Below are 25,357 nucleotides of genomic sequence, written 5' to 3'. Positions count from 1 at the left end.
TCAGGCTGAGACTGGGACACAAAGGAGGTCACTGAGGCCCAAAACACATGAAAAGGGGTCGGAAGGGAAGGGTCACATAGCCTCAGTTCTCAGGATTTATGTCTCCAAATGCCTGCCTGGAAATGGTTTCCAAGAGTTACAAATGGGGGAGAAAACCCAATGCCTGTTTCCTCTATAGCTGGCTGTGAGTTGGGATCAGGCCTGTGTTAAGGTCCCACCACTTATCTGTTTGCCCATCAGAGAGAGAGAACAAAAAGTCTTGCTCCCAACATCTTCTCAGGAACACAGAACTTGGCTTTGATAACATTCCACAACACTTGGTACTGTTAGAGACGCATGGAACTCGGTTTTCTCATCTGTCAAATGGGTGATACCACCAGCCCTACTTCTTTCACGAGGAAGCTGGTCAAGATGAAAAAGGAAACAGTGGGAAGGGACTGGGTCCACTACAAGAGCAAGAATAGGCTTTGGCATTTTACAGGCCACCAAGAACCTTCCAGGCTCACTCTCCTGCTTTTTCTACCTTGCTCTGTACCTGGGTGACTGCTGTGGGGGGCTTCACCGCTGGGGTTCCCTCCCTGGGGGTGACAGGTTCAGCCAGTAGGAGGCACCAACAGGAGATCAGAGCATGAGGAGAGTAAAGGTGAGTAGTTATCCCCAGCCTTCTCAATCTGGGGGCCACAGGCTGCCTGCATGTGCCTTCTCTTCCTCAGGGGCTCCTTCCACACAGTTCAGGCAGATCCAGGGCTGGTTACACTTCCCAGTGGCCACCAGCTCTACCCAATACTACACTCTCTGTGTTCCCTAGACCCTGCCCCCACCATATATCTAGGCCTTCTAGTAAACCCTTCTTAAAGGGCTCACATTGTGTGCAGTCCCTGCCAGGACCAGGGCTCTGCCTGACACACACTGTATTGAACTTGACCCTCACCAGCAACCCTGAGAGATGATGCTCTTCACTTCCTGGTTTGTAAACAAAACAGATTCCAAAAGACTGACTGATTTACCCAAAGATATCACACACTTGCATCCAGGCTCCAACCCATGCTGTGACCTTTCCATAGTGCCACGTGGCCCTTGAGTGACATGTGAAGAAGTGTGTGAGTGTGAGTGTGTGTGTTGGGGCAGCGAGCCCAGCTCTGGCCTTTTCCAGGTACCTACTGGAACATTTGCCCCAGCTTTCCTCTCCGTCTGGGTCTTGAGGGTTCCTTATGGCAACACGAGTAGTGGTAATGGCGGCCAGCACAGGCCATTTATTTTAGCTCATTATCTCAGTTAGTACTTTTAACAACCTCTTAAGGAAACTGAAGCTCATGTAAATTTTAACTTGCCCAGGGCCAAACAGCTTGTTGGTGGTAAGATCTAGATTTGCCCCTTGATCCCATCTGACCCCACTGCTTACATCAACCACCACCTTCTACTGCCCACCTCTTAGCCTTTCTGCTAACAAGTAGGTGTAGAGTAGGGAAGCAGCCCTACTCTTTAAGCCCTACTGTTTAAGCTGCAGTCCATGACACAGTCTGCATGTTCTGCCACACACATGTGGCCACACGCTTCCCCTGAGCACTTAAATCCCTTTGCTTACTAGCTGTGTGTCTCTGGACATTACTTGACCTCGCTGTGCCTCAGTTTCTTTATCTGCAAAAGGAGATAATAATAGTAACAGTACTTGTTATTAGGGTCATTGTGAGAATGAAGTGAGTTAATACGTGTAAATTCCTTAGGACAAGTTCTCATGCATAGAAAGCACTCACTGAGGGTTACCTATATTACTACAGTGAAACCTGGGAAAGCTGGAATTCAGTGAGACTGCCTTGCTATTCTGGGTCTCAAAGTTTTCTGCCTTTGACAGGGTGCAGTCTTACCACTTTTCTATCCCTTGTTTTAATGGAAATTACTTCAGTTTTCCTTTTCTGACAGGTTTCTGACTTACACAGTTTCCAGCTTTTGCAGGTTTTACTGTTTATTTCTCCACTTACCAAAATTCTCTCCACCCCAGATGTCCATCTGGGCATCGTACTTTCCCAAGTGGTTAAACCAGGACTTGTCGATCACGAAGATTCCTCCAGCTATGACAGGTGTCCTGGGAGCAGGAGAGGATGAGGCCATAACGCATGGGCTCCAGAAGCAGGAGCGCTTTCAGACAGCCCCAGGACCCGTGGCCGTTTCCCTTAGAGCCTCTGCTTGCAGAGTGCTTGGGGCAGGCCATCTGGTTAGCTCCCTGGTCCCTTGTAACTGTTCTCATGCCCTCAGTCCTCTCTGACCCTGGAGACAGGGCTCAAGGGCCTAGAACAGAGTCAGAGCTTAGCTTGTGCACCCTCAGGAGCTCTAGGTGACAGGTACAGCCTCCCAGGAACCACCCAGGCCTCTGACTCAGCAAAGGAAGCACCCACAGCAGCCCTGACCTTATGGGCCTGGTGGGGTCTGTCCGGCTCATCTTCTGCTCAAGAGGGATCTGCTCCCACTTGAAATGTAGGCTCCAGTCGAATCCTAAGGGACAGATCAGGTTAAGGATGGGGCTCAGGGCAGAGCCTACTTGGGGCTGTCGACACCCCTCACTCTGCTATGCCTCAGTCTCTCTTGATCAGAGTCCTGGCTCACTGAGGACCCTGGGCTCAACATGCAGCCATTCCCTTTCTCAGAATGAGACAAGCCCCTGGCCTTATAGAGGTTACAGTCCAATGGGCAAGACTGAAACAAGAGAGATAAAGAAATAAATGGATAATGTATCAGTCAGGGGTAAAAAATAAATAAATAAAGGAGAAGTGCCCGTGCTAGTTTAGAAAGAGTAGTCAGTGTCTCTGATAAGCTAAAGTCAGAAACCTGAGTAAGGATGGATCCAGGCAGAGACCTGGGGATAGAGAAAGATCAGCAGGTGCAAAGGCCCTGAGGTGATTCCCAAAAGGGAAATGTCTAGCTTCCTTGAGAATCCCACCCAAGGGATCTAACTAATGTCTGTGTCCATTTATTAGGAGTTTAGACCCCAAATGGCAAACCTACTGTGCCCACCAGTTCCCAGCAGCAAATTCTTTAGAGCAGCACTTTCCAATAGAACTTTCTGCAATGATGGAAATGGTCTATATATATGCTGTCCAATATGGTAGCCACTAACCTTATTTAAGAATGAGCTCTGGTGACATAACGGTTAAGTGCTTGACTGCTAACAGAAAGGCTGGTAGTTCAAACTCACTCAGTAGCTGTGCAGGAGGAAAACCCAGCAATCTGTTCCCATAAAGGCTAAAGCCTAAAAAACTCAATGGGACTGTTCTGCTCTGTCATATGTGGTCACTATGAGTTGAACAACAATCTTATTTAACTTTTGAGCACTTGAAATGTGGCTGGTATGACTAAAGAACTGTATTTTTTAGTTAATTCCATTTTAATTAGTTTACATTTAAATAACCAAATATGGCTATTGTCCACTGTACGGAACGGTGTAGCCACTGTGTCTAGATCAGAGCTTTCTAAAATAGGATGTAAGCCACAAATGTAATTTTAAATTTTCTAGTAGTCACATCAAAAAAGTGAGAAAGAACACATGGAAGCAATTTTTATAATATATTTAAATCCAACATACTCAACATATTATCATTTAAACAAAAATTCCAAATGAGACATTTTACCTTCTTTCCAACTAAATCTTTGAAACCTGGTGTGTATTTTATGTTTCCAGTACATCTTGATTCAGACTAGCCACGTTTCAAGAGCTCAATAGCTAACTGTGGCTTGTTGTTGTTAGCTGTGTCAAGTCAGCTTCATTTCAACCCCATGTACAACCAAATGAAACTCCACCCAGTCCCCTATGCCTTTCCCGTGATGGGTTGTAGATCAGACTGTTACGATCCGTAGAGTTTTCACTGACTGGTTTTTGGAAGTAGATCACCAGGCTTTTCCTTCCACTCTGTCTTAGTCTAGAAGTTTCACTAAAACCTGTTCAGTATCAGAGCAACACACAGGCCTCCATTGACAGATGGGTGGTGGCTGTTCATGAGGTGTGTTGGCTGGGAATCAAACCTGGGATTCCTGCATGGAAGGTGAGAATTCTACCACGGACCACCACTGCCTCTTCAAGTGTGGTTAATAGCTATCCTATTAGACAGCTACCAGCCCTAGGAGCTCTGGTAGCATAGTGCCTAAGGCACTTGACTGCTAACTAGAAGGCTGGTGGTTCAAACCCACCAGCCACTCCTCGGAAGGAAGGTTGGGCAATCCTACTTCCGTGTGATACTGCCTCAGAAACCCAAGGAGGGGTCGCTATGAGTCAGGGCCCACTCGATGGCAAATAACAACAACAACAACATTAGACAGCCCAGGTCTAGATCTCTCCCCAGGGTGTACATGCTAGGAATTCATGTCAAGTGATGAACTACAAGGTCAAAAGACCCCTCTCCCACCCCCAAGACAGCTGTGACATCATACCCTTCTGCAGGGAATTGTGACCATGGTCCCTAAGCTGGCAGCATTTTGGAAGGATGTGTCAATATTGACGATAAGGACTGGAGATTATCCCTGTCTCTGCCACTGATGGCATCAGGAGCTTGAAACTGCCAGCTGTAGCCCTTGGTCCCCATCCTAGGTCTCCATTTGATCCTTCTTCATTTTCTCTTTGGAGGTAAGTGGTACGTGGGGCTCTCTGGCACAATTGAGACAAAATGCACCAACCTCAGGCTGTTGCCTGCCCTCACCTGCCTCTCTTCAGGTCTAGAAACCCTCCCCAGGGAGCAGGACCCACCTCCTCGAAGGTCAGCAGATGCCGCAAGGTAGGCAAAATTATCCAGACTGATGACATCAATGATGGGGCTCACCACCCGAGTGTGGTCCTAGGAGAGGAGACACAAGATGGTGTGAAGTCAGGGGCTTCTCTGAAGAAAGGCCTAGTCACCTGCCCTGGAAAGAAGGTCTCTCTGAGGCATGGGGCCCTCAGCACTCCCAGCAGGACATTCCTAGGACCACCTCAGAACTCTGACAGGCTCCCAGGAGCTGTTTTGCAACACCACACACAGGCTCCTTGGAGGTCCCACCCGGATCCCATGGACACACTAGCTCTCCCAGTCTTCTCCTCTCACGTGATTTTGAACCGTGCTGGGAACTCAGCTCCTCAGTGAAGCTCCCCCTCAACTGCTGCAGGCTGAAGAGATTTCTCCTTCCTTTAAGCTGCTCTCACAATCATAGTCTACACAATTCTTGGGACATGTACTGCCTGAAGTGGCTCTTGTGTTGCTGCATGGAATTGTGGTTTTATTGATTGTCATTTATCTTTCTTCATGCTTCAGTTGAGTCTTTCCAACTGGACCACCAGCAGCTTGAGGGCAGGGACCCTGTGGTCCCCACATTTCCTGGGTGCCATTATTCTCACGTGACATCCACCTCAAGGTCAAAATGCTGCTCCCTTCGTTACCGCCCAGGACACAAATCCAGTTCCAAATTATTGGTGAGTGTTTTGGTTATCTTGTGCCACACTAACAGAAATACCACAAATGGGTGGCTTTTTTTTTTTTTTTTCATTGTTATTTGGGTGAAGATTTACAGAGCAAATTCACTTTCCATATACGGCAGTTCACATATACTTTATCTCATGTCATTGACCACAGTTTACCGCAATGCAACAGCTCCCCTCTCACTTCCTCCCCATAGTTACCTCTTCCCAGTGTTCATCCCTCTATACACTCCTGCCCCCTGAGCTGTCTCCCTGTGCATAGGCAGCCCTTCTTTCTCAATGATTGTTCTCTCCAAGGAGTGTATTTACTTGAGGTAAATGTTCAACTCCTATGCCTGTATTTTGTTTGGCTGGAAATCACAGGTGTGGGTTCAATTCCAGACCTGAAGGGCAGCTAGAGGCCATAGTCTCAGTGGTTCGACCAGGCTCTATCGGACCAGCAAACCTGGTCACAAATGGGTGGCTTTAACAAACGGATTTGTCCTCTTACAGTTTAGGAGGCTAGATGTCCGAGTTCAAAGTGCCAGCTCTAGGGGCTGGATGAAAGTCCCTTTACCTTGGGCTTTAGCTCTGCCTCTTGCTCCTGACCCACTGAAGCTGGAAGCTTCTCTTAGACAGCTGCTGGCTGCTGAGGTTGGCAAAGCCAACGACAAGTGAAATAACACAGTCCCCAAATTATCAAGCAACATGGCAGGCTGCTAGTTCAAGTCCAGAAACAACCTCAAGATCAGCAACACGGCGGGCCACTGAGATGAAGACGACCAAATGCAGGATCCAGATATGCCAAAAAGCTCAAGACCTTTCTCAAGGCATCTTCTTATATATTGGAAGCAGACCACGTCTCTAAAGCAGCTACTCAGCTGCTCCCAGCAGATGCCACCATGGAGTTGATTGCCAGCCTCATCATAGGGAATAACTAACTACATCCAGCTGCCCAGCCACTCAAAACCAGGCCCAGCCAAGCTGACACATAACCTTAACTACCACAGTGAGTAATGTCAATTTTACTCAAGGTTTTTTTTTAGGGTGTGTGTGTGTGTGTGATTATGTCTTATACCACATAGCAAAATTTAATTCCCTCTCATTAGCCTGTCTTCTCTCTCCCTCCACTGAGGACCACAGAACTGAGCCTCTTCTTTGTCTCTTCTGTTGCCCACTCTGACACCCAAATTTTGTCTGAAACTTGGAATTCAGCTCTTCCCCTCAGTTCACACACTCTCCCAGGACAAGGAAAGCCTTGGTCGGGGGGGGGGTGGCGATCATTGGGGGCCATCTGTGTTCCTCACAGTGCCCCATCGTGGGGGGGAGGGCTCACCTCATCCTTTTCATAGGCGTTGTTGATTTTTCTTGATTGAGATATAATTAATATACTATAAAATCCACCGTTTTACAGTATATGATCCAGTGGTGTTTAGTATCTTCACAGAGTTGTACAACTATCACCATTACCTAATTCCAGAACATTTCACCACCCCAAAAAAGAAAGCTTATATCCATTAGCAGCCATTCCCCATTCTCTCCTTTCCACTAAACACTCATCTACTCTTTAAATTGGAATCTACAAATCTCTATGAATTTGCCTATTCTGGATATTTCATATAAACAGTATCATACAAGATGTGGTCTTTCATATCTGTTTTTTCTCCCCGTTTCACTTACCACATTTTCAAGGTTCATCATGTTGTAGCAGGTATCAGTACATCCTTTTTTTTTTGACTGAATAATATTCCATTATATAATATACCACATTTTGTTCACACATTCATTAGCTGAAGGACATTCTGGTTGTTTCCACTCTTTGGCTATTCTGAAAAATGCTGCTCTGAACCCCCATGTACAACTTTTTATGTGAATATATGTTTTCAGTTCTCTTAGATATATATCTATGGGTACAATTGCTGGGTCTTCACGGTAATTTTATGTGTATTTTTTTTTTTTTTTTTTTGAGGAACTCTTTTCCAAAGTGGCTACATCATTTTATATTCTGCCAATAGTATATGAGAGTTTCGATTTCTCCACATCCTAATCAACATTTGTTATTGTCCATCTTTTTTTTTTCAATTATTATTATTGTGGTAAAATATATTTCACAAAAATTTTGTTGTTTCAATCAGTCTTAAGTGCATGGTCTGTCTTTTGGTCATAGGCATCCTAGAGGGTGTGAAGTGATAATGATAGTTTTGATTTGCATTCCCCTATTGACTAATGGCTATGAGTTGGAGCCAATTCCACGGCACATAACAACAACAACAATTGACTAATGATGAGCATCTTTTCATGTGCTTATTGGCCATTTGTATATTTCCTTGGAGAAATGTCTATTCAAATCCTTTGCCCATTTTAAATTGAATTGTTTGTCATTTTATCACTGAGTTGTGATTTCTCCTCCTCTCTTGCTATCTGTCCAAATCCTCCCCATTCTAGAGAATGCAGGCACATGGTAGGGGCCCCCTGCCCTTTCTGCTCTTTGAAAGCACATCCTCTCCTCTCTCTTTCTCAGGTTTTCCAGCCTGACCTAAAGCTGCCCCAGCATAGGACTTCCACTTCCCCAGGAGAAAACCACCACCCATCATTGTAGGACCTTTATAATGCACTCATGCTTTCACCCGTTTAATTCTTGCAACAACCAGTGATGCAGATATTATTATTATCCCCATTTTCAGACAGGAAAAGCTCACTTCCCTCAGGGCGAAGCAAATGAGTTAGGCTTCAAACACTGCCCTCCCCACCAAAGTCTTTCTATATGCCAGAAACATGGTGGGGGGTGTCTCAAAGGATACCCATCTCCCCCAGGGACAGATGGACTCACCTCCTTCACCCGCTGCAGCATGGGCTGAAGCCACTCGGTGTTCACTTCACAGTGGCTGTCCAGAAAGGTGAGGACGGCAGCCGTGGCCACGTCTGCCCCGCGAACTCGGGACCGGATCAGCCCTGCAGGGGAAGTGGACAGGGGTTGGTGTTGGGGCCCCTCTACCCCTTCAGGGACTTCAGATTCTTCTGAGTTGTGATTGAACTTTGCCCTTCTGTTTGTTTTATTCCTCTTTCCCTCTATCCCTCCTTTTATTCCTCTTGTCCATCCGTCAACCATTCATTACTCCAGAGTCATTTCTCCAGTGCCCGTCATATGCCACACACTGTTCTAGGCTCTAGGGACACACTGATGAACAGTCACAGTTCAGTGAATGGAAATTCAAATAAAGGGTGGCTTGGGACTTGCAATGGATGAACTATGGCCCCCCAAAATATGTGTTGTAAATCCTAACCTCTGTACCTGTGGTTATAATCCCGTTTGGGAATGGGTTATTTTTGTTATGTTAATGAGGAACGATTGGTGTAGGGTGTCTTTTGAGTCGATCTCTTCTGAGATATAAAAGAGATTAAACAAGTGAGCAGAGCAGAGATTGAGGAAGAGAGCTGCCATGCCATGTGAAGATGGGTCAGGAGCAGCTTAGAAGAGGCAAGGACCTTTCTCTGGAGCCACAGAGAGAGAAAGCCTTCTCCTCAAGCGAGGGCCCTGAATTCAGGCTTCTAGCCTCCTAAATTGTGAGAAAATAAATTTCTGCTTGTTAAAGCCACCCATTTGTGGTATTTCTGTTATAGCAACACCAGATAACTAGGACAGCAATGAAGGAGAAACAGAAACCAAAAGTCCTCCCACCCTCCACCCCGGGATAATCAGGATGATTCCTACCAGCCCCTTCATTCACCTTAAGCATGTAACCTCTCTGAACTTCAGTTTTCTTATTTATAAGATGCAGAGATAATAATCCTTACCTCCCAGGGCACTGTGAGGATCAAACAAGACAATATGGAGAGCACCTGATACCTAAGAGGCATTTTGCTCTCAGATTCTGTTCCTCTTCTGCCCCCAGGTCCCTAAAAGGCTTGCTAACAGCTCACTGACCTTCAGGAATGGTCTCACTTTTGGCAGCTCTCTGGTCAGGCCTGGGACCTGCCTGGTCAGGAGATAGGAGGACCAGGTGGTCCTGCTGCTTCCAGAACAGCTACCAGCCCTGTGAGCTGTGGGGTAGGCCCAGACCCAGTGGGGAGGGAAGGGCGTCAGTCTTAAGAGTTCTGAATACATGTCAGTTTTTTGGGGGACTTCCCTAGTCACACTTCTGCCCACCTCTGCCTCTATCCATCTAACTACCATCCATCTGTCTGTCCAAAAGTCCATCTGTCCATCCAAGAGTCCATCTGTCCTTCTATCTTTCAGTCCATAAATATCTATAAAACACATAATCATAACTTCATATCCACTGTTGGGCAAAAGGAGCTCTGGTAGTGTAGTGCCTAAGGCATTTGACTGCTATCCAGAAGGCTGGCAGTTCAAACTCACCAGCCACTCCTTGGAAGGAAGGTTGGACAATCTACTTCTGTAGTGATACTGCTTCGAAAACCCAAGGAGGGGTTGCTATGAGTCGGATCTGACTAATGGCAGTGAGTTTTGTTGTTGTTGTTGTTGGGCAAAAACCCAGGGAATAGCATAGTCCCAGGCCGGATGGCCCCTATAACCCACAAGCCACTGTCCCAGAGTCTGGGAGGGATTTATCTTTGGCCACTTCTATTTCAGCTTGAAGGTCTCCTTGGCTGATGTTGTCATGGCCCTCAGCCTTCTTAACTACATCTGCATCTTTCTCTCTTTCTTCCTCCTGTCATGTGTGCACACATGCTCTCACTCTCAAACCTTCAGTGGCTCCCTGCTGTGTGACTTAGCAAATCCAAATGCTTTCCTCAGGCTTCCAAGGTCCTCTGTCATCCAACTTCACTCCACCCATCCCCTCAGCTGACCAGACCTGACTTCTCCCTGGATGTGTAAGCAGAAGGAGGGTAAGAGGCTAGGTTTTGGGGTGTGCTGACAGGGTTAGAATCCCTCTCTAAACCTGACTTTCCTTATATGCAAAATGGGGACAATAGGCTGTTGTGAGGACTGGATGTGGGAATGTAGGCAAAGTAAATGCCTGACACATGCTGAGCACTCTTCACTGACCGATGCCTTTGCTTACAGGGTCCCCAAGCCTGAAAGGTCCTCCCTTACCCCCCTTCAGCTGTCCCATGGGCCCCTGCTGGGATAATATCTACCTCCCCCCGAGAAGCCCTCCCTGATCATCCCAGCTCTCTTCAGCTCCTTGCCTCTGATCTCGATGTTATTCGCACATCACTATAACCAGTCTGTTGCTGAGATGGATTCTGACTCATCAGCTGCATAATGAGTTTTCCAAGGGCAGGGACCATATCTTACACTTCTTTTGTGTCCTCTAGAATGCCATCCGCAGGGAAATGCCATAGGTGATGCTCCAAAGCACTCCTTGATTGGTAGTGAGGTTACATCTGCGTTGTCCTGCCCTTTGAATTTCTCAAAGCATCTCCACAGAACCCATCTCATTCAATCCTCACAATGAACTTACAAGGCAGAAAGGGCGCTAGTATCATCTCCATTTCTCAGAAGAGACCACCAAGGCACCCAGAAGTAGAACGACTTGCCTATGTCACGCCATGACAGAGGTTGGGATAGCAGGAGGGCCTTTCTGTAGACCTTGCTCTCAGCCCACCAGGGATGCAGCAGGGTAGTGCTGGCTTGGCATGACAAAAGGGAGTAGGGAGGTGCAGAGGACTGGACCAAGATGGTCCATGGTGCAGCCCAGGCCCGAGGAACTCACCTTCCCGCCGGTCATTGCGCAGGCACTTGACCTTAGGGATCCTGGTCAGGAGCAGACAGTCTTCAGCTGAGGGTGGGGATAAGGAGAAAGAAAGTAAGCTCCTTCAGATATGAGTTACTGGAACTGCCCAAGAGCTGTCCCACGTCAGGGCCAGGGAAAGGGCCACGAATGGGGGAGGTCTGGAGGGGGATGCTCATGTCTACTGGCCCCTCCACTCCCAGGTCAGATGACTGAGGAATGCTGTGCCTATGGAGTTACCCTGCAGGGGGTGCCAGAGAGCACCAGCAAATGCTGCCAGCCCAACTTTTGCAGAGCCAGTTTCTTGAAGGGTCAATCTTCTGTGTATGGCACTTGTGATAATGAAGGGTGTTACTGATACTGTTTCAATTTTTTAAAAAATTGTCATCCCACTGGTGCCCAATCCAGAGCAACACCAAGTTTTCCCCTCCTTTGGCACCAAGAAGCAAGGCCAGGGAGGGGAGCTAGAAAAGACTGAGAATTTGGGCTGGGCTGCAGAGAGAGTGCACTAACGGTCATCCAGGACAGCCTCAGGTGTGCTTGCCCTAGTGTTCTGGGGAGATAGGGAGCAAAAGGTAGGGTACAAAAGGAAGGTGAATACTTACGATCTGAGCTGAAGTCATCCACTAAAATAATCTCCTGGATCAAGTTGGCAGGAGTTCGATTCAGGACACTGGAGCAGCAGTGGGGACAGAGAGGAGCCTGGACTTAGGGGGCCACCTCCCATTCACCTTCCCCTTCACCGAAGGGCTCTCTCACTTCACAGCTCAGGGGCCAGCACGTTCTCCTGGGCAGCTCCTTACGAGCTCTCCAGGCCCCGAGCAGTGGCTAAGAAGCAGTGTGCTCCTCCAGCTCTTTCAGAGACTCAGCTGACGCTGCGGTCTGGACCCTCGGGCACTTGGGACCAACCCCAGATTGGGAGAGGGGGCAGTTGGGAAAGACAGGAGCTGCAGCTGCTCTAACTGCCTGAGGCTTAACAAGCCCTGCCCAAGGGCCACCCCCAGCCGGACCTGGAGTGGTCTGCGCAGGAGTCTGACCCTATCTATGGGGTGCAAATGGAAATCCAGGTTAGAGGTCTGAGTCCACCCGAAGGAGCTTTGGAAGAGAGGCCTGGTGATCTACTTCTGAAAAATCAGTCATTGAAAACTCCGTGGAGCACAGTTCTACTCTGACACACGTGGGGTCGTCATGAGTCAGAAGCAACTTGATGGCAGCTGTTTGTTTTTTAACGGATCCTAAGGTTTGTTCTGGGAGCTCTGGTAGCATAGTGCCTAAGGCACTTGACTGCTAAACAGAAGACTGGTGGTTCAAACCCACCAGCCACTCCTCGGAAGGAAGGTTGGGCAATCTACTTCCGTAGTGATACTGCTTCAGAAACCCAAGCAGGGGTCGCTATGAGTCAGTTCCGACTCAACAGCACATAACAACAACAACAACAAGGTTTGTTCTCAGGAGTACCCCTCCATTCCTTCCCTTCCACCATCCCTCCTCCTCCTCTCCTACAGAAAGGAAACCAAAGTTTCTTGAGTCCCTAGGATGCCACTAGGAGCTCCTTTCCAAATTCTATTCTTGTCTAAGATTGTTGAGGAAAACAGGGTGAATGAAGTTTAGACTTGACCATAGGCCAAGCTCAAGAGGAGGCCAGAGGGCACTTTTCTGATTCACAGATAGGCACCTACTGGGCTGCCTAAGGCTTCATGTCCATTCCTGCCTCCTTCTGCTCCTGACCCCTACGTTTCTGCTTTCATCTTGGGGACCTAACCTTGTATCTGACTGCTGCATCTCATTAACACTTGCTTCTGGGGTGACCATTCCCTGTCCCTAATTCACCAGCCCCAGCTTCTCAGAAGGACAGGACTCACCCTTCTAGTGCCTGATGGTCTTCATACTGTCTGGCTACAGCACCCTATCTCAATGTCCGTCCCTGTCAGAGGCTCAGTGAGTTCCCTTGTGGATTTGGGAGCAGCATCACCAAGAAATAAGGGTCCTGAGACCATGCTTACCTCTTCACTGTGCGCAGTAGGGTGGAACGGGCTTCATTGTGAAAGGTAATGATGACACTGGTGGCTGGCAGGTCCAAGGAATAGGATACGGATGGGCAACTGTGGAGGGAGCAGGGAGGTCAGAGGCCAGCCAAGGAGGCTGACTCAAGGCTTTTCTCTGTTCAGTCTGCTCCCCTGGAATATCCCTGTGGAGCAGAAAAGGAAGCCCAAAGCCAGCAAAGGCCCTGCGCTTCAATGACCACCGTCCACCCTACTCAGGCCCAGCACTCACATGTCATCCAGGCTGGAGGCTGCAGGGAAGCAGCAGGTTGGGGGACCTTTCTAGGCCCAGGAGTTCTTTACCAAAGACCTACAATACCTGGAGCCCCAAATCCATTCAAGTGTTAGCAGGGTTCTTACCATGTGCAGGCACTGCACCAGGACCCGGATACAGCACTGGGCCAGGTAAACCTGCTGCCCCATGGTGCAAATCTTCTAGCAGGTAACACTCTGGAACCTCTCCATCCCCACCCCCACCCCCACCCCCATTTGGCAGGATCTAGAGAGGAATCGCCCCCACCTGCCTGCTTGTAGGTTCCTCTGTCTCCCTACACAGGCACAGCAGCCAGCTGGAGATACCAAGCAGGGGCACAGTCCCACTCTTACTGGGGGCCTGGGCCTCCTGGAGGAAACCTAAGTGCTGCTGGAGGTCACCAATGGCACCTCCCATCACCCTGCTCCCTCCCGTTGGCTCTGCCATCTACAGACACCACATTTTTGGCCCACTGGCTCCCACTCCTCAGGAAGGAGAATTAAAGCAATCCATTTCTGCCAGCCGTCATCCCTGCCGCTTCTGCGAATGCATTTATCAGTGCTCCTGGGGCCGGCTGGAAGGCAGCCGCCGCGCTGGTTTTCATGGCAATCCTCTTTATTACAACTGCTCTCTGGCTATTCCAGCAGTGACTATTTTTTCATTACGGCATTTATTCCACTGACAGCCTAAAGCCAGCATTCCCAGGCTCATTTCCTGCCCTGCAGAGCAGACTGGGTCAGACAGACGGGCAGGAGTCCCACCAGCTTGGGTCCCTGGTGGGAGAAATGCTGAGAAGCTTTAAAATAACTCTTCCCAGGAGACAAGTGTGGGGGAGGATGGGGAAATTCACCTCCTGCCTCCTTAAAACCATACTTTCCAATGCCCATCCATGCAAGTGTATGCAGATTTAGGGGCACGAAAGGGCTTGGCTGGTTGAATGAGGAGAAGTGCTCCTGACCCCTGTATTTCTGCCTTCATCTTGGAGACCTAACCAGAGATCAAGACACCTCTTGGGCACCCAGCCTCCCAGCACTGATCCAGGGCCCCCAGTTCTCTGTCTTTGTTCCCTGACCATCTGGTGCCTAGGAAAGAGGGGACCTGGATGGTGATGCCCATTCTCTCCATGAAGGTGGCAAACTTACCCTCACTGGGCATTGGCCAACACTTGATCTGGAAGGTGGTCATTCAGTACTGCCAACACATGTGTGGATTCGTTCCAACATAACCTCACTGCTCTGCTAGACTTTTGCACACGGCATAGAGGAAGGCCCAAATCCAGCCTGGGTCAGCAAGGAATCTTCCCCAAGAGGACAGGATACTAAGGTAAATCTTGAAGGATTGCAGGTGGGGCTGGGTATGTCTGGGCAGAGGGAACCCATGTGTGAAAACAAGGAAAGAAAAGTGTAGGATTGTTGGAGCATTAAGTGTAGGTGAGAAGAGGCTAGGAAGGTAGATAAGGCCAGATCACGGGAAGGGCTGGTTTATGCTTCAGGATAAGGAGCTCAGACTGTTCCTGTAGGTGACAGAAGGAAGAAGAAAGACTGGAGGTGATGACTCATAAATCTAGATCAAAGGAAGTGACAAGATCCTGAACCCGGAAATCTTGTTGGGGAGTGGAGTGAATGAATGACTTGCCCTAGTCCCACCTCACCATGTTGGGGGCATGAAGAACTCAACTGGAAAACATTCTTGGCAGGGCCTGAGGAGGTAGGGAAGGAGGGTGGGATGAAAGGAAGGAAAGGAATGCCAGAGGGGCTGGCACACAGCTCTCCGTTGCTTGCATGGTAGAGGGAGTGGGGTGGGGCCCTCTTTATCTCAGGCATCATCAGCAGGACCTGAAACACCTGGCTAACCCACCCCTCAGATTTCCTCCCCACTCCTCCCACAGCCCTCTGACAGGTCACTCTTGCCAGATTGAAGTGCTGGAGGGTTTCCTTGGCCTTCAAAGGCCTGCCTGCAGCCTGGTCAGACCCTCAGAAGATGGATCAGAGTCAGGAAAAACAATTGAGGGTGAGGGTTTGAATATCTCAACTAGATTCTTCCTCAATTCTTAAATACATGAGATCAAAAGCCAGAAAGCTGAAGAGTATTGGCACTTCTTCTCAACTTCCCATCTCCTTGTATACAATGGAGATCATACCTGTAATGGCGGGTGTCCCGGATAGGCCGGTCAGGGCTCAACTTGTCACTCTCCAGTTGGTTGAAGGCGTGCTGCCTGTAGGGGTCCTCTCCAGGCTTCAGCTGCTTGGCTGCTAGGTATGTCTTCTCATCAAAGCCTCTTGAGGGTGTTCCTGTCACCTAAGACAAAGATCAGCATCAAAGGGGGCCACAGGCAAGAAGACTGATGGATAAAGTAGCTGCTGTGTGGTAAACACTTAATATATACCAGGCATGAGCCAACTGCTTTACTTCATTTATACCTTACCCCAATTCTTTGAGGAGGAGATCTTATTTCCCCCCTTATACAGATGAGGAAACCGAGGCTCAGAGACATTGAAAAAAGTGCCCACAGTCAGAGCTAGTAAGCTATAGGGTCTGGATTCAAACTGTGGTCATGCTTATTCTGAGCCTATATTCTTAACCAAAGCTCTTTGCCAGATATGGAGAGGTTGACTACTGGGGTATATCAGGCTCCCAAGTTGATGTGTCCTGAGGGGACCACTAAAGAGACTAGAGGCCACCAGCAACCTGCCAATCAAGAGTCTCCAGAGATGAACTTGGGCCTTACACTGGGCTAGGCACATAGGTAGTTCTTGATTAGTGAAACGCCCAGGGCTTGGACAAGCTCCTCACTACCCATGAGGATAAGCAAGCCCTCACAGGCTAATGCCAGAGCTGCCAGAACTCACACACAGACAGTGATGCATCTTCTCTGAGACCTTTGCTTGCTGCTGAAACAGTCCCATGTCAGACCCAGTGGGTCCACGGTGCTAAGTGCTGAGGCATGATGGATGACAACCTCCCTCCTTCTTAGCCACACTCTACCCTGTGCTCTCAAAGTCCCACCATGAGAGACACTGGGGAAGGACATGTCGGAGATGAATGAATGGATGGATGGATCCTGACACCTTATTACTTGAAGAAAACCACTGGCTGGATGTTCCCCAGAGTGCCATGAAATATCATCATCTTCAATTGTGTCTGAGTACATCCCGACTCCAACCCTTCCACCTGCTGTGGGCCTGCAGAGGCAGCAGGAATGCTCATTCATAGAACCTTGCATGAAGACTGTCATAGGTCTGCTCCCCAAAGGGATGGTCCCAAGAAAGCAGCTGGGCCTGCAGGAGAAGACACAGATTGTTGTTGGGTGATGCTGGAAACTGTCCACCAGCAACCTGAGTCTCTGTGTTCTCCTGAGAGCCTAGCTCCCAACCATACTGAACAAGAATGCAGAAAGCTCCAGGGAGCTTTTATCTCCTTAACTGCTGCCGCTCTGTAATGCTTGCATCCAGTCCTCTGAGCCAGTCAGAAGCTCCCTGAGGTCAGAGCCAGGGAGGAGGCTTCCTCCTGTCTACTGGACTTCACCTCATGCTAGACACAGATGCTCAGGCATGTCTGTTGACAATGGTGACAACTGCTGGGCTGCTGCTCTAATGTTCTGAGTCAGTGCCAGGGACTGAACAGATGGGGCAGAGTCCCCCATGGGCTAAAATCCATTTCAGGAAAGACAGGAGGAGGGAAGAAAGAAGGGAGGGAGGGAGGAAGGAAGAGGGAAAATGTTCTGGCTTGAACCCTGGATTTCTAGAAGGGCCTGAGCTGTCCAACCTTGAGAAGAAGAATGAAAGAGAGACAGAGACCCTTTGTCACCAGGAAAAGAGTGGATGCCAGCTCTGCACCCCATCTTCCTCCCAGCTAGAGGTCAACTCAGGGAAAAGGGAAGCAACCTCCGGTTGATGGCTAAAGAACTGAATCAGAGAAAAACTGCAGAGGGGTCATTTTTTTTTTTTTTAAACTCCCAAACAGAGAGCATATCATTTAATTATCTTACAAGTCAATTGTGGGAAATAACCGTGTTTATTTATTTAAGACTAATGGCCACTCTGTGGGCTTCAGGAAACCTCTGCGCATCATCCTGTGCTCACCCATTACTCAATAAACATTTACTAAGAACCAACCATGCAGTAGGCACCAGGGCACCCTCTCTGTGAGTTCTGAGGATCTCCTGAGTGTTCATTTATCTGTTTGTGCATGCTTGAATTCATTCATTCACTCCATCCATTCATTCAGCAAAGCTCTACTGAGCACCTCCTATGTGCTGGAAAGTGGAAGGAACATTTACAAGGCTGTTTCCCCATCCCCAGCCTGCTGTCTTTCTGCACCTCATTTAAAGTTTCCTCACAGAGAATGTTCCAGAAGAGTGTCTGCTCAGTCAAGTTTCCCTAGAGAAGTTCCTCCCAAGACCTCAGAACTGAGTTAGACATTCTCAAAGATGCTATCAGGAAAAGTCTGCCACTTCCTCTCATAGACCCACAGCTTCTGAGAGGTCCAACCCACCTCCAATGTGGTACCAGGGGCTAGGATTAGCCACTTTACCTGTAAGACAAGTTCTGAAGATGAGTGTAATGGGAACATCGGAAACAACTTCCTCCCAGAGGCCTTAGCTCTTCTTTCACATTGACCCAATAGTCCTTGGGATATGGAACTGAAACATTAGTCAGTCCCAGGAGTGGATACTGAAGAAGGGTAGGGTATGGCTCATATAATTCCATGACCTTAGCAGTTCCAGGTGCTTCCTCTCTACTCACTCCCTCCTTAACCTCAATCTCGTCATTACCCAGAGCCATCGTACCTCTCATGCCCAAGTCCCAGTTCACTTACCCAGACCACAACTCATTTCCTTCAAGCTCTCAAACCCTCCTTTGCCCTTTAGCTTTGTTTGTTGATCTTGAGACTCTCAGGTCTTTGAATGTTCCATGCATGTCTCAATCTTGACACCTTTCAGTCCTCATTTCCTCCCAAAGCAGCTGCTTCTCCTGCGCTTTCTGTTGCAGACACAGGCACATCCATTCTCCTTGCCATCCAAGACACAAATTCAGGGCTCGTCCTTGATGTCCTCCGTCATGATCCAGCCTGACTCAGACCTCTGCCCTGTGCACACATAGCTGGTACCCTATAAGCAGACCACTAGTATCACATCAGCAAATACTTATTGAAAATCTACTATGTGCCATATACTGTGCAATATGGAGACAAACAAAAAGCAGTGTGGCCTCTGGAAGAGGCACAGGAATCTGGCACATTTCCTCTTCCATCCCACCCTAGGCATGGTCACGGAGGACCATGGAGAAGAAAGCATCCCTCCAACCTGAAACCACAGGTCGCTGGGAGGATGGACCATGACTCCCACCAGCCCCAACCCTGGCTAGGGCTGGAGTCCTGGCTTCTCTTAGCCAGGAGATGTCGCATGCCCCCTGGACTGGTGACCGGCTAATGCTATTTCCCTCTTCTCCTCTTTTAGAGGGGAATTGTATTGCTGTGATCCTATTTTCTCACTAACATTGCTTACTAAGTATGTGGGTCATAAATGCATTATTTGGCTCCAGGCTGCAGGACCATGAGGAGCTATATCTGGACCAGCCTGAGAGGCCTGAGATCCTGGGCTTGGAGCCATATATAGCCACTGGACAGGACTTGGTGTTGCTGCCCTTTCTGGAGGGGATGAGGGCACTATGGGCAGTTTGTGGAATTCTTTTTTTCCTTTTTGGTTTGTGGAATTCTTATATTACATTAGCCTGGGGCTCATATCACACTGCTATTTCTTTTTCTACTATATGGTAAAAGCCTTATCTTTGAGCTCTCAACACCTGGCACACAGTAGATGCTCAACCGTTGTTTGATGAATGAATGAATAGAAACCTAAATATTGTCTCTGCTCTCAAGTTACTTATCAACTGGGGAGGAAACACAGTAAGTAAATAGGTGCCTCTAGTGCCTAAGGCATTTGACTGCTAACCAGAAGGCTGGTGGTTCAAACCCACCAGCCACTCCTCGGAAGGAAGATGGGGCAGTCTATTTCTGTTGTGATACCGCCTTGGAAACCCAAGGAGGGATTGCTATGAGTCAGATCCAACTTGACAGCAGTGAGTTTGGTTTGGTTTTGGAACACACTATGTGATCTTCCATGGCATTCTCTTTCCCTCAAAGTGTAAGTCCCATACTGATAGTGGTCTGCATGGCCCTGGGTGGGCTGGTGCCCAGTAGCCTCATTGCACTCGGCTTCTGCTGTTGCCTCCTCACTTTCTCCGCTCCAACCATACTGGTCTCTGCTGTTCCTCGAACCTGCCAGGCACCCTTCCCCTCAGAGCATTTTGCTGTTTTAGTTCCTCCTGTCTGGAAAGGTCTTTACCCCCTCCCCTCCTATCCCCATTGTCTGGGTGATTCCCTCTCTCACCTCCTATAGGGCTTTGCTCAAACACCCTATGTAAAACTGCAACCCAACTCACCCTTGCATTTCCTACCCCAATGCCCTGCTCCACTTTTCCTTATAGCATTTATAATCTGATATTCTATGCCTATTTTACATTATTTATTTAATCTTTTCGGGTGCTTTTCCCCTCAAGAATATAACCTTCACAGTGGTAGGATTTATTTATTTTATTTAGTGCTGGATATCAAAGCCTAGAACTTTGCCTGGGTGATAGCAGGCACTCAAAAAGTTATTAGTGAATGAATGAGTGATGAGTAATAATGACCTCAATCATGACATACCCTTGTCCCACCTCCATCCCCACTTGACCAAACAAAACACTTGAAAGTGAGGGGGACCGAGGAGATATCAGGTAGTTTTTCCTTCCCTTACAACAACTCACTACCGTCAAGTTGGATCTGACTCATGGTGACCCCTCCTTGGGTTCCCGAGGCAGTATCACTACGGAAGTAGATTGCCCCATCTTCCTTCTGAAGAGTGGATGGTGGGTTTGAACCGCCAGCCTTCTGGTTAGCAGTCAGGCACTATGCCACCAGAGCTCCCTTTCCTTCCCTTGGGACTTCTTTTCCACTCTCATGTTCCTGGCAGGGCTGTTTATCACTGCCCCCCTACCCCACCAATTCAGGGGTGTGCACAAGAGCCAGGCTAGACCAATCTTATTCCTGCACCCCCAGACACAGTGATTGGTTCAGAAATAGTCATTTGGCTCAATCTGGACCAATCAGAGGAGCCCTGGTGGTGCAGTAGTTAATTGCTCAGCTGCTAACAGAAAGGTTGGTGGTTTAAACCCACCAGCAACCCAGCAGGAGAAAGATATTGTAGTCTGCTTCCATAAAGATTACAGCCTTGGAAGCCCTTTCTGTTCTGTTCTGTATGGTTGCTGAGTCGGAATGGACTCAACAACAAGTTTGGTTTTGTTGGTTTGGGCCAATCGGAATCTTCCCTGAGACTTTTCTACAAGATGAGCTCTTTTCATCAGCACTGCTAAATTTGGGAGTTTCTCTTGCCTATCACATGGTGAAATCTTGTCTGAAGAATGAAACCAAGAAGAAACAGAGCCCAGAGACAGAACCACAGAAAGAGCTATAATGATAATATTTGAGTCCTCAAACCAGTCACATCGATCCAAATTCTCTTTGGGTTCCTTTCTTTCTCTTTTTTCTTTCTCTCTCTTCCTCTCCCCACCTCACCTTTCCTTCCTTCCTTCCCTTCCTTAAACTAGTTTCAGTTGTGAGTCCTTTACTAATAATCAAAAGTGTTAAGATGTTAGCTCTTTCAATGGATAGAAAATCATTACACAAAAGTGAAAATAAAAAACAAAAACAATAGTCACTGATGGCAACGACACTGTGTAGGTGGCCACCAGTCATTCCAAGATAACAGGTTTACCCTGGCATTTGGCCCAATTGGCTTGAGCTTTAGAGGTGGGTGAGGCATTCCAGTCTTCTCCAGTCGGCAGGGCTGAGCTCAGGCTTTAGGGGGGAGTGTTCCATCTGGCTCTGAGGAACCCCTGAGTTGTCATGGTGAAGCACAAGAGTTGGGAGCTGGTGAGTGACAGCTGGAGGAACCTCCCACATCCTTCCAGTCTCCAGCAGAGAGCTCTTGGCTGAGTTTTAGGCAGCTGCCTCCCTCCCCAGCCTTTGTCCTTTCAGGGAATGCCAAATCCAGCACTTCCATGTGCAAGGAGATCAATCACATCTGAAAACGGTTAAGCTGAAATATTGACTTTGCTCCATAAAATGGGAAGAAGCACTTCTCATAGAGAGTTTTCTTTTCAGTCCATCACTTCAACTAAACTTTGAAACTTGACTGATTAGCTTCAGTGGTTCCCCCCCCCCTCCAGTTAAATTTGCTTATTGCTTCTTGGGCTGCTAAATTTAGGAAACAGACAACAAAGGGGAAGGTTTAAAATAAGAAAGGAAAATATTTCCCATGTCATTTTTGGGAAAAATAGTTCAACTGAAATCCCCAAGCATGCTAAACTTTCTTTGAAAGCAGACACGTACCCCTAAATTTGAGATTTTAAACAACTCAAACTCCTTTTAAATAACTGCTGCCCAATTTCCTTTTAGTGCCAGTAAAACAGGTACCTGCTGGGTTTGCCTTTCACTAAATTTTAATGAAACTGCATATAAAAAGGTTCTAGTCTTATTTTATGGATGGCTCCTGATTACAACACCCCACCACCACCCCCGCATACACACCCGTAAGTCTGCTATAAACCAAAAACACCTGGAGAACAAAATGTGATTCCCAACCACTGCCCACTCCCCTGGGAAGAAAAGCTCATCAGATGTCATGTTCCAAGTTGAAAGGCTGCCATTCATTCTGAGAGAGAGCCAGGGAAACGAAGCACATGATTCAACAGCTCTGAGCACAAGGCTCAGGTTCCGGCTCTCCCAAATGAAAAGGCAGGCCTCCTGGGCCCCCTGGAGAACTGCTTGATTCTGCCTCTGGAAAGAGTCAGCCCCACATGGCCTGCTGATGAGCCTACCCAAGCAGACAAGATGCTGGGGACAGCACAGGACCGAGAACTGCAGGTTAGATACAGGCGAACCTCACCTAGGGTATCAAGGGTCCCTAAGGGGCCTGTTGCAGACATGCCCCCATATTCCCTTTCACATTGCCTCAAAAGCATATCTTACAGTGGTTACCAGCCCAGGCTTTGAAATCTGATGGTCCTGGGGTATGATGCCAGGCTTTACTAGTCTGCAGTCTTGGAAGTCTCTTACCCTTTCTGCGAATGTTCCTTCACCTGGAAAATAGGGATTATTGAGGGTACTGTAAGAGATAATACAAAAGACAGGCATACGAGCTGAACATTTACCTCAGGTAGATACACTCCTTGGAGCGAACAATCATGGGAGAAAGAAGGGCTGCTTATGCACAGGAAGACAGCTCAGGGGGCAGGAGTGCATGGAGGGATGGACACAGGGAAGAGGTAACTATGGGGAGGAAGTGGGAGGGGAGCTGTTGCATTGTGGTAAACTGTGGTCAGTGTTATGAGACAAAGTATATGTGAACTGCTGTATGGAAAGTGAATTTGCTCTGTAAACCTTCACCCAAATCACAATTTAAAAAAAAAAAGAGAGATAATACAGATATTATACTTAGCACAGTGCCTGGCACATAAATAAATTTTAAAAATTCACTGCCATGTAGTTGATTCCAATTCATAGTGACCTCATTGGGTTTTCAAAGCTGTAAATCTTTATGGAAGTAGACTGCCTCAACTTTCTTCCATGGAGTGGCTGATGGATTTGAACCACACACCTTTTGGTTAGCAGCCAAAAGCCTGAATCACTATTCCACCACCAGAGCTCCTTTGGCACAAAAATAAAACAAAAAACAAATCCACTGCCATCGAGTCAATTCCAGCTCATGTTGTTGTTGTTACGTGCCGTTGAGTGGGACCTGACTCAGAGTGACCCCTCCTTGGGTTTCCGAGGCAGTATCACTACGGAAGTAGGATTGCCCAACCTTCCTTCCGAGGAGTGGCTGGTGGGTTTGAACTGCCAGCCTTCTGGTTAGCAGTCAAGTGCCTTAGGCACTACGCTACCAGAGCTCCAAGGTGGTAAGTCTTTACGGAAGTAGATTGCCCAGTCTTCCTCTTGAGGACTGACTGGTGGGTTTGAACTGCCAGCCTTCTAGTTAGCAGGCAAATATGCCTTAGGCACTGCACCACCAGAGCTCCTTTTGGCACATAAATGGTACTTATTAATTATTAAAAGGATCTCTGGTGGTGTGGTGCCTAAGGCATTTGACTACTAACCAGAAGTTTGGCAGTTCAAACCCACCAGCCGCTCAGTGGAAGGAAGATGGGGCAAGCTACTTCCATAAAGATTTACCACCTCAGAAACTTGGTGGGGGTCTCTGTGAGTTGGAATCGACTCAATGGCAGTGGGTTGGGTTTGGTTTATTAATTATTACTACCTCACCTGCCTTCTTACCAAGGGTTCTCAGCCTTAGAATTACCTGGAGAGATTTAAAAAATTCCAACTCCTAAGCTATACTCTAGACCAGTAAAATCAGAATCTCTGGAGATGAGAACCAGGCATTTGGAGTCATGAGCTCTCAAGGTGGTTCTAGTGTGCAATCAAGATTGAAAGCTACTATTTTATACAAACATATGATGATCAAGGGCGGGCTAGCAAAGTTGTAGGACCTTAGAGACTAGGAAGAGCCTTAGAGGCCACCTCCCTGACCCCTCTCCCCAAGGAACTTCCCCATGAGTCTGGATTTTGGGCCTCTGTTTGTATTGACCAAGACCTTCACCATCAGCAGAGCTAATCACAACTCAGCTAGAGCCTCTGCAGTTCCTGTGGAAATCCACCACCTTGCAACACTTTTCCTCTGCAGGCTCTATAGTTCAATTACTTATCAAAGGGCATAGGGTGGGAGCTGCCTGGGAAAGCCCACCTAGGGCCTCCAGGTGGATTTCCCACCCACCCTGCAGGGACTCCTCCAAGGGCTGCTGATGGCTGTACAACTTCATCACTCTCAAAAACCAAACTCGCTGCTGTTGAATTGATTGGACTCATAGCAACCCCTCCTTGGGTTTCCAAGGTGGTATCTCTACAGAAGTGGATTGCCCAACCTTTCTTCCAAGGAGTGGCTGGTGGGTTTGAACTGCCAGCCTTCTGATTAGCAGTCAAATGCCTTAGGCACTATGCCACCAGAGCTCTTAACCTTATCACTAGTGAATGTTATGCCTTCTAGTGGCCTCACCTAGGAAAAGGGGAGCCCACTGACCATTCCCTTAGTGCTTTGAACCATGGTCCTCTACACCAGGTTGGGACAAGGTATTAGGCCCACTGTTCAGATCCAGAGGGGTTTCAGGTCCGGCCAGGCTCCCCAGTTTCCCCTGAGCAGGAGCTCTCTGCATATGGAGGGATTCAGAGGGTGACCTGCGCCAGGAATACATGGCGTGATAGCTCAGTTTCTACCTGCTTATCAGTTTACCCAGCTTGAGTAGGGTATTCCTGGGTCTGTGAGGGTACCAGAACCCTGTCCTTTATCTGTCCGTATCTGCTAAGCCCAAGGTATGAGTGAAGATTAGGCCTCTTCTACAGTAAAAAGTCAATATTCACAGCTCACTGAGGTGCCCATGTTCTGGGTGCTATGCAACGTGCATATTTCTGTCTCCAAATACTCCTGCAAAATAGGTGCTGTTTTTCATTGTATTTTCATGGGTTCTTTGGTTCTGTATATGACAAGCCCATGTCTTACAGAGTAGAACTGCACTCCACAGGATTTTCATAGCAGGATTTTCATAGCTATGATCTTTCAAAAGATTGCCAGGACTTTCTTCTGAGGTGCCTCTGTGTGAGTTCAAACTCCCAGTGTTTTGGTTAGTAGTCAAGTGCTTAACCATTTGAGCCACAAGACACTCCATAGGTGCTCTTCTTATCCTCAGTTTCCATCTCTGTAAACTGAGGCACAGAGAGGTAAAGCAGTGTGCCGAGCAGCTAGCTTTGGACAGGAATCGTGGCTGTCTGGCAGCCGAGTCTGAGCACAAAG

At 48.0% G+C, this 25,357-nt stretch overlaps 1 protein-coding gene across 1 annotated transcript in view; it reads right to left on the bottom strand.

Moving 5' to 3' along the window:
* The window catches only part of GALNT16 (polypeptide N-acetylgalactosaminyltransferase 16), a 187,160-nt gene that overhangs the window by 18,427 nt on the left and 143,376 nt on the right, over positions 1 to 25,357 (bottom strand). Inside the window, exons 2-9 of the mRNA XM_007942319.2 lie at positions 15,551 to 15,708; positions 13,119 to 13,217; positions 11,721 to 11,788; positions 11,098 to 11,163; positions 8,247 to 8,368; positions 4,733 to 4,820; positions 2,406 to 2,490; positions 1,980 to 2,083 (exon numbers count right to left, since the gene is read on the bottom strand). Coding sequence (XP_007940510.1) covers positions 1,980 to 2,083; positions 2,406 to 2,490; positions 4,733 to 4,820; positions 8,247 to 8,368; positions 11,098 to 11,163; positions 11,721 to 11,788; positions 13,119 to 13,217; positions 15,551 to 15,708 — 790 coding nt within the window. The remainder of the gene's footprint in view (positions 1 to 1,979; positions 2,084 to 2,405; positions 2,491 to 4,732; positions 4,821 to 8,246; positions 8,369 to 11,097; positions 11,164 to 11,720; positions 11,789 to 13,118; positions 13,218 to 15,550; positions 15,709 to 25,357) is intronic.

The sequence above is a fragment of the Orycteropus afer genome, unplaced genomic scaffold (genome assembly GCF_000298275.1).
Source record: "Orycteropus afer afer isolate SDZICR_OR568_19922 unplaced genomic scaffold, OryAfe1.0 scaffold00088, whole genome shotgun sequence".
Classification (NCBI taxonomy): Eukaryota; Metazoa; Chordata; class Mammalia; order Tubulidentata; family Orycteropodidae; genus Orycteropus; species Orycteropus afer.
Note: the sequence above shows the minus strand (reverse complement) of the source record. Positions and strands in the feature narration are given on the sequence as shown.